At 49.9% G+C, this 9,210-nt stretch overlaps 1 protein-coding gene across 1 annotated transcript; it reads left to right on the top strand.

Annotated features, from left to right (window-relative positions):
• The first annotated feature begins 1,771 nt into the window (after positions 1 to 1,771).
• On the top strand, positions 1,772 to 8,658 carry NT5M (5',3'-nucleotidase, mitochondrial). The gene is made up of 5 exons (XM_028706688.2): positions 1,772 to 2,736; positions 4,962 to 5,062; positions 5,803 to 5,863; positions 6,770 to 6,884; positions 8,373 to 8,658. Exons 1-5 carry the CDS (start codon positions 2,428 to 2,430, stop codon positions 8,513 to 8,515), a joined length of 729 nt encoding a protein of 242 aa, XP_028562521.1. The 5' UTR covers positions 1,772 to 2,427; the 3' UTR covers positions 8,516 to 8,658.
• Positions 8,659 to 9,210: the final 552 nt, after the last annotated feature.

The following is a 9,210-nucleotide window of genomic DNA, read 5'->3' as shown; positions in this document are numbered from 1 at the left end:
ATTCGTTCTGGAGGTCTGTTCTTAACCTGAAACTGTTATTAACCTGAAGCACCACTTTAGCTAATGGGGCCTCCTGCTGCCGCTGTGCCGCCGCTGCACGATTTCTGTTCTCATCCTGAAGCAAAGTTCTTAACCCGAGGTAATATTTCTGGGTTAGCGGAGTCTGTAACCTGAAGTGTATGTAACCTGAAGCGTATGTAACCCAAGGTACCACTGTAATGGCAATGGCATCCACCTAAGAGGTATCGGAACTGAATTCCAGTAAGTTCCTGCTGAAAAATACGGTAACCCCTGGCTTTCACTACTACTACTACTACTATTATTTTAAAGATATGGCTAGTTCTGCCTGTAGTTCCTATTGCACAATAAAATACGGCAGTCTCTGCAAAGTATAACAATAACAAAAGATTGTTTTATGCTTCCAGGAGTTTCCACTGAGTTTCAACAAAGCTGAAGCAGGGGCAACCAAGGAATATGAGCGCCTTTAGTTAGGTTGCTTGGATTTTCACCCTGGGACCTTAGGGTGATAAATAATTTTTTAATAATAATAAGGGCTTTTTTTCACCCAGAGCTCACAGGAGCTCAGCTCCGACACCTCAATGTTGGAACTGCTTGTGCACTCATCAACCTTTGCTTGAAAGGCATTCTGCACACGCTCAGAGGCCTACTTCTTCTAATTGTATACACCATGTTGAACCTTGGCGTCAGAACCTGATTATTCCAGAGCTGAACCTGCCTGTAGTCCTCATGCACCCTGAAAGCCCCGCTGAACAAAACGAAACTTCCTTCCACGTAAACACACGCAGGATCACATGCCCTCCAAATATCCCTGTTTTCTGCGGACAGCCCCAGATTTACAAAAGCCATCTCAGTTTCTGATCTGACCCCGGAATGTCCCACTTTTCCTTAGGACGTCCCTATTTTCATCGGAGTGATGTTGGAGGGGATAGAGTTAAGCAACTCCTGAGCCAAGGAGATAAGTAGCTATATAGTACTACCTTTAGAAGACAGCCCTGTATAGGAAAGTTTTACAATGTTTATTGCTTTATTATGTTTTTATTCATGCTGGAAGCCACCCCGAGGGGCTGGGGCAACCCAGTCGGATGGGCAGGGTACTAATACTATAGAATGGACGTCCATATTTTCATTGGATAAATGTTGGAGGGTATGGGATCAGGCTGCGCGGCGCGGCTGACCTTGCTCGGGTCATCTTTTTTGCAGTGGGGGAAGCAGCCCAATTGAGGAGGTGTTTCCTACCCCTGGGTTTTCCAGCGCAAGGAGGGAGGCGATGGGACAAGGCCAGATTTAGGTTTAATGAGGCCCTAAGCTACTGAAGGTAATGGGGCCCTTTCTATGTCCAGCTGTCCTTTGTCAACAACAAATTGTCACTGTTTTTTGTGTTAATAATGCTCTATGGTAATTTATGGACCTAATAGGTATCTCAAGCCATTTGCACATAACAAAACATGTATTTTATCAAAGTAATTGTTGAACTGAAATACAATTAAGAAGTATATTAATAGTGAAATACAATTAAGAAGAAGTATATTTTTGGGGGCCCCCAAGAGAGTGGGGCCCTAAGCTATAGCTTGTTTATCTTATACGTAAATCCGGCACTGCTGGGGAGAGACCCCGGAGAGGGGGAACACAGGAGATCCCATGCGAGGAGCTGGAGGCGCGCTTCCCGGCCGGCGCTGGAAACATGCCGCTGCTGCGAGGCGGCGCTTGGAGCTGCCGGGAGCGCAAGCACCAACCCCCTCCCCACCTCCCCAGCTCCTCCCGCGGGCGATGGGAAGGAGAACCGGAGCACTGCCGGGTTGGGCTGCTCTGCCGGCGCCTCGGGAGGAGGGCGAGAGAGCGGCTCCCGCGGCTCGGTTGCAGCCCAGAGGCGCGCGCACCGGAGCGCCAAGCCGCGCCCGGCCACCCCCAGCGCTGCGGAAGCACCTCGAGGACGCGGCGGCGCCCCACGGAGCGCCCTTCTTCGTCGCAAAGGGGGCGAGGAGAAGGAAGCCCGTGCGGGTCTTGCGCGGGACGAGCGTAACGCACCCGGACCCGCGCCCACCTTCGTTTCCTTGAGCGCCACCCTGCCGCTGCTTTTGCGCAGCCGGCCCGGGAGCCCTCGCCTCGCCGCCCTCTCCATCTCCTCTCCCGGGGCTCCTCTTTGGCTGCAAATCGGGGTGGAGAAGCAAGAAGGGAGCGGCAGGACTCCGCGCTGCAGCGGCAATAATTGCATCAATAGTAGCAATTATCTGCGGGTTTGGCGGACCTCGTGGGGTCCCCAAATCCGTGCGCCGCAGAGAGACAGAAAACCTGGCGTGATGCAGCAGTTGCAGAAAAGGAGGCTGGGGATTTGGGAGCAGAGCGACGAGGAAGCCTTGATCCGGCGCCCTTCCCCGGCTTTTTAAGAGAGAGATTCCGCCCTTCTCCATGCTAGCCATGAGCAGCTTCTTCTTGCACCCGCGGCCAGCCCTGCGCGGCTGCTGCGCCCCTTTCCTGGCCTCGGGCGCCGGCTGTTTGGCGCACTGCAGCAGACGCAGCGCCTCTTCGCGCTGCGCCCCCGGCCGCCGCCGGCGCCTGCGGGTCTTGGTGGACATGGACGGGGTGCTGGCGGATTTCGAGGGGGGCTTCCTGAAGAAGTTCAGAGCCAAGTATCCGGAGAAGCCCTACATCGCCTTGGAGGACCGCAGGGGGTTCTGGGTCTCGGAGCAGTATGGGCAGCTGGAATCGGAGCTGAGTGTGAGTCAGTGGCCTTGTTGTTGTTGTTGTTGTTGTTATTTGTTATCAACATAATGTCAGTAAAGGCAGCTTGCAGATTACAAGAGGACAGATCTCTGCCCCGAGGTGCTTACCATATATAACTAGACGCAAGGGAGGTCCACCAAGGAACGGAAAGGGAATTGCAGCTGGAGTGAAATGAAGGAAATTGCTCATTATTAGCATCAACACCACCCACAGTGCCTTCCAAAATACAAAAATACAAAACCCCAAGGGGCTTGCAGTATATAATTAAACAGAAGGGAGACCAGAGAGAAGCAGAAAGGGAAATGCAGCTGGAACAAAACAAATGAAATTTGATGTTATCCTTTGTTGGATTTGTTATCTACCATTCACAGTAAGGTTCCAAGGCAGGTTACCACTATTTTATATTGAAACAAATTACAGTGGTACCTCGGGTTACATACGCTTCAGGTTACAGACTCCGCTAACCCAGAAATAGTACCTCGGGTTAAGAACTTTGCTTCAGGATGAGAACAGAAATTGCGCGGCAGCAGCAGGAGGCCCCATTAGCTAAAGGGGTGCTTCAGGTTAAGAACAGTTTCAGGTTAAGAACGGACCTCCGGAACGAATTAAGTTCTTAACCCGAGGTACCACTGTATAGTGGTAGGAATACTGTTGTGGTTTTGAAACGTATTAATCGCTTGTTACCTAAATGGTCTCCTAGCAACTTATGGTACATGTAAAACATACTGAGGTAATGCCATTAGAAACATGATGCCTTAAGGAGGAGGGAGGAAGAAACACAAAACATTAACATTCTGTACAACATTTCCAAAAAGGAAAAAAAAGGATGGGTCCTGAAAATATGGCTGTGTACACATTACGGGCTTACCACACAGCTAGGTCGTTCTTTTTCTCAGTTTGGATTGAAGCTGGTTTGCTGGGGAAATTCATCAAAACACAGTATTGCACAAGTAAATGACAGGATAGGTACGGATTGTGGCCAAGTCATGTGTGCTGGCAGCTCACTGGGTGCAGAGTAGCCTGGAACGTGTACAGATATTTATCTCGTGTGTCAAAGCCTAGGTTAGGTCAAGTGTGTCTTCAGCATACCAAGGAAACAATACAATGAAGGTGCCAGACACATCTCTGCGGGCAGGGAATTCCACAACCCAAAAGCTGCCACAAAGCAGCATGCCTTCTTCTGGGCCACTGCTGCCATCCTGAGTTTCTACAGGTGATGGATGGAACTACCAAGATCCGAATACCCAGGAGAGTCTGTGGGGAAGGAGGCCATCTTCAGATATTTGGGGCCCAAGTCATTTAGGACTTTAAACCCTAAAATGTGAGGTAGTTTTAGTGTAGTGTGACTGGTTTGGCAGTGCTGGGTGCCGGCTCTTCAACAATGATGTGTAAGAGGCGGGGGGGGGGGGGCGCCAAATTTTAGTGCCACTCAGAGCACTGCTGAAATTTGAGAATCCAAAGTCTGCCACTGTCTCCTTGAACTGGGCCTGAAAACCAATTTGAACACAGTTTTGAAACAGGGGTTATATGAATAGGAACCCCAGGCAGAAATCTGGCTGCTGCATGTTGGACCAGTTGAAATTTCTAAGTCTTCTTCAAGGGTAGACCCACATAGAAATAAATAAATACACATTTGTTTAGAGTAGTAGATAATAACAAGCACTTTTAAATAGGCAAAGTCACCTCCAAGGCTTTATTATTATTATTATTAATGCTTACAACAGCCCTATAAGGTAGGCTACTGTTATCCACCTGTTGCATAGAGTGGAAATGAGGCTGGCAGGTAAGTAAGTGCCTTGGAATTGAACCCAAGTTTCAGGCCTGTTCTCCATCTACTGCACAATCCCGTCTCTGTGTTTTTATCAATGACAAAAGTCCAAGCGTGTTCAAAGTCCACAAGGTTGCAAACTCCATCGAGTAGCTAACTCTGACCTGGGCCTGGGCAGAGCGATTCTATTCCCTCTTGCTGCTATTGGTTTAACTGATCGGATAAGCGGGGAGGACTGGGCAGGCTGGCGAGGGGGTAAACTACAACCCCCAGAATTCTTTGAGGAAAGTCAGGTGTTGAAAATGTGCTCTGTATGCAGCCCTTATTCAAATGTCGCTGCTCAAGCTGTTCTCGTGGATTCTGTTGTGCAGGAGAGCAGCCAAGAGGGCAGCAGACTTAACAGGCTAATGTTCTCCCCTCCCCAACCTTCTCGCTCCAAACCTCTTTGCAGGAAAAGGCAATTGGCATTTGGGAGTCAAAGAACTTCTTCCTGGAACTGGATCCGCTCCCAGGGGCCGTGGAAGCCGTCAAGCAGATGGCCGAGTTAAAAGAGTGAGTATGTTTGGCGGAATTTGCAAGGGAGAAGCTTCCCCACTGCAGGCACACCCCTGCTCTTCCACCAGCCGGGCTTCTTCCTTTCTTTTCATTACAGTCATACCTCGGGTTGAAGTAGCTTCAAGTTAAGTATTTTTGGGTTGCTGAAGCCCCGCGATGCGCCCGTCACGATGCCCATAGCGCAGCCCAGACCCGTCACTCGCCCGCCGGCCTCTCCGTCCGTGGCCGTGCCATGGACGTTTACCTCAGCTGTGGGCAGCGCAGCTTCCTGCAGCCAATCTGAAGCTGCGCCAGCGTCACCTCCTGCCCAGATCCGTCCACAGCTTCAGGTTGGCTACAGGAGCTTCCTGCAGCCAATCTGAAGCTGCGCCAGCATCGCTGCCCTCCCAGAAGCCGTGCCAGCGTCGCGAAAGTCAGTCCCCGCACGGCGAGGCGTCTGCAGTGTGTGGGGACTGACCAGGCGGGCGGCAGGGTCCGCGGACCGGATTTACGAGCCTAGGGGGCCACATCAGGCCTCTGGGCCTTAGTTCATAGTCCGACCCCTGGACTAAGTGGTCCGACTCCATCTGAGGCAGCCTTTGCTTATATCTATGCAGAGCACACCTGAGATATTATTTTTTTTGCAGGAAGGCCAGAATCCATACAGGATGAATAAATGCAAATGTGGATTATTTTTTCTTCTGCTCCACTGTCTCTTTCCTTCCCTCCTTCACCTTCTCTCTTTTCTGTCATGGTAGGACCGATGTGTTCATATGCACCAGTCCCATCAAGAAGTATCGGTATTGCCCATACGAAAAGGTAACGGGTATATTATTTTTATTACTGTTTCTTCATTTAGACATTTCGTAGCCAGCCTTTCAATTGAAAGGATTCCCAGAGCAGAGGACAGTGACGAAATTCAGAATCTTTCCGGCGGAAACTCCCTCCTACATGCAGTCTGGAGAGGCAGGAACTAAGCCGTCTGTTTAGCCAGGCTTTCCTTGGCTGGAAATTGCCAATACATTTCCTGGGTTTTCCTGGCATTAGATATTCATTAAAACTAGTGGTAAAAGCAGACTTTGAAAAACAGGAGGCATAAGAGAATGATCAAAATATAGGCAACATCAACAGTTTTAAAAACAACAGTTTTGCTCACCGGAACAAAAAATGGTTTCTAGCCGGTGTCAAAAACAACACAACGAAGACCCCTGCCTAATATTAACCGCTGCAATTTTATAGTACGTTTTATATAAACTGCTTAGAGAGGGTCCGTATTTTAAGCGGTATATAATTATTGCTGAGAAGTGAGTGAAATCAAGAACGAAAATAAAGTGATCAAATTTGCAGTGAAACTCCGGGGAGCCAGGATGGGGCCAGGAGAATGCATTAAAGTGACGAATAAAGCAGAACTCTCCACGAAAGACTGATATGAAAAGCCAATTAAAAGGCATGGACTCCTGGATCAGCCTCAAAGCAGTGGGGAGCTGGTTCCATAATTGCTCCTAGTGCAAGATTGCAGTCAAATTTTGTGCAGACACCCAGCCCATCTGGAGTCTTGGCTCAAAGTTAAGCTCCACTTCCCGCTCCCTGCTTCCCCATAATGGGGTTTATTTTTGGGTTTTTGGGTCATTGGGGTTTGCTGGTCATGCCGGTGCCAGTTCCATCCTCCCCCCACCCTCTGCCCACAAACTCTTTTATTCCACTCTTTCCTTTTCCACTTTCCAGTACGCCTGGGTGGAGAAGCACTTGGGCCAAGAGTTTCTGGAGCAGATCGTCCTCACCCGAGATAAGACGGTGGTCTCTGGCGACCTGCTGATCGACGACAGGCCTGATATAATAGGTGAAGGGGTTGTCCCAAGGGAAAGGGCATCAGGGGCTGGTGGGTGGGTGGAAGTGCAAGGCAGTGAAGGCCCCAACAGCATGATTCAACATTGACACATACTGTGCTTATTTATTTGAATTTGTATACCAGAGCTTGGACAACAGTAGTTAGGCTATCCCTGTCCAGATAGGGGCACAGCTGGACCACCAGCCCAAGCTGATGGAAGGCACTCTGTGCCACCGAGGCCACCTGAGCCTCAAGCAATAGATCCAGAACTATAGATCCAGCTATAGATCCAGACCAATAGATCCAAGCTACGTACCCACTCATTCAGAGGGAGTGTAACTCCACCAAGAGCAGGCAACCTCCCATCCATCCGGTCTAGGGAACCACCCACTAACAGTGTCTCAGCCTTATCTGGATTGAGCTTCAGTTTGTATCTTCCTATAGACATAAAAACGTAAGGCTGTCATCACGCAACTCCCATTATAGGCCTGCATCGCAATCCTGGATTCGCATGAAGTCAGGGCAAGGGTGGAGGGGGAGTGAAAGAGAAGCAGGATTTCAAATGATGGTTTTAAACAACAGCAGGAGTTTAAATGGAGCAGGGATGGAGGGACACAGAGGAGCTCTGAGGTTATTGGCAGGCAGGGACGTGAAGGAGCTGTGAGAATATCGTTTTTTGCTTTTAGGCAATTCTTCTGTGTGTCACGACAAACATCATCCAGCCTCTCCTGAGGCTACAGCCACTTACCTGGGAGTAAGCCCCATTGAGCGCAATGGGACTTACATCCAAGTAGGCATGTTTAGAACACATTGCTCCCGGCTGCAGGTTTCTCTTGGTTAGTACACTATATGGCTCTCTGACAGTTGCTTCCTTACTGTAAATAAGCAAAGTCGCTTATGACAGACTTTGGGGTTTACAGGCATATAGCACACACAGGGCTGTGTCTACCCTGCAGAAATTCAAAATTCTGCTTCGAGGACAGAAACAAAACATGAAACCTATACAATAAGGGTCAGCAAACCTTTTCAGCAGGGGGCCGGTCCACTGTCCCCCAGACCTTGTGGGGGGCAGGACTATATTTTGAAGGGGGGGAAAAGAATGAATTCCTATGCCCCTCAAATAACCCAGAGATGCATTTTAAATAAAAGGACACATTCTACTCATGTAAAAACACACTGAATCGCGGACTGTCTGCGGGCCAGATTGAGAAGGCGATTGGGCCATATCTGGCCCACGGGCCTTAGGTTGCCTTCCCATAGTATACGAGCTCTGCAGACTGGAGCGCAGACCTCTGTTAGTGGATTGTGAGACTCCACCAGCTGTTGTAAAGCCAATATTTACACCCATGAAGACTAGAAACTTCTCTCCCCTTTTCATTCCCCGCTATTAGATTCCATAGAGCAGTGAGGTGGCAGATTTTTTTAAACAAACAAACCCCACAGACAGGTGTTATTCAGTTTAAAAAGGTCCTAAGTCGCCTTCTTTTCTTTGCCTTCCAGGAGCTGAGAAGAGTCCGAGCTGGGAGCACATCCTCTTCACGGCCTGCCACAACAAGCACCTCCAGCTGCCTCCTCTTCGTCGGAGGCTGCACTCGTGGGCCGATGACTGGAAGGCCATCTTGGATAGCAAGCGGGCATTGTAGAGCTCGTTGGGAGAGTCTCCTCGACGTGCCCGGCGAGGGGCCAGAATCAGTGGTGCAGACCCGAAAACCACACCTAGGCCCCGTGGGGAGAAGCAGGAAAAGCCATGTCTTTGGTTTCAGCTATGGAGCCAGAGACGAGGGCAGTCTTCCCAAGAAAAAGGAGCTTGGCCATTCCACAAGAGCCATCGCAAAAGCTGGGCCACCAAAGGACCTTTGCCAAGCACCCTTCCTGGGTCTGGCTTGGCCTAGTCCAAAAGACGTCTTATCCCAAAGGAAGGCCCAGCCAGGGGTGTTCACCACCCACCAAGCACTGTTTAGCGTCATATCTGGCTTCCGTAAAGATGGCCGCCATCTTTAACGTCCGCTCCCAATCTCCAGGACTGAAATTTAGTTTGCTTCAGGAGGACGTTGAAATGAGCTGAGGGGCAGGCCGGTCTGGGAGCCACTTCAAAATCCAAAATGTGTGTGTGTGTGAACTGTGGTAGCTCATTTGCCAGGGAGATGCCTGGGTTGGGGAACCAGTCACCGGTCCAAACATTGTTGGACTCCAGTTCCCATCATCCTTGGTCGTGCTGGCTGGGGATGATGAGAGTTGGAGTCCGTCAACATCTGGAAGGCCACAGTTTCCCTACGCTTACTCCCAGAAACATCCTCTCTCTCGTAGCATTTGATGGTTCAAGGTGGCGGCTCGTCAA

This window comes from Podarcis muralis, chromosome 14 (assembly GCF_964188315.1).
Source record: "Podarcis muralis chromosome 14, rPodMur119.hap1.1, whole genome shotgun sequence".
Taxonomy (NCBI): domain Eukaryota; kingdom Metazoa; phylum Chordata; class Lepidosauria; order Squamata; family Lacertidae; genus Podarcis; species Podarcis muralis.
This window is presented reverse-complemented; position numbering and strand designations above follow the sequence as displayed.

What these genes read in the sequence shown, in the direction of transcription:
- NT5M (XM_028706688.2), top strand. Translation starts at nt 2,428, where the DNA reads ATGCTAGCCATGAGCAGCTTCTTCTTGCACCCGCGGCCAGCCCTGCGC. An exon ending in AGCTGGAATCGGAGCTGAGT is followed by an intron (nt 2,737 to 4,961) that starts GTGAGTCAGTGG and finishes ACCTCTTTGCAG; the next exon opens with GAAAAGGCAATTGGCATTTG. An exon ending in GGTATTGCCCATACGAAAAG is followed by an intron (nt 5,864 to 6,769) that starts GTAACGGGTATA and finishes TCCACTTTCCAG; the next exon opens with TACGCCTGGGTGGAGAAGCA.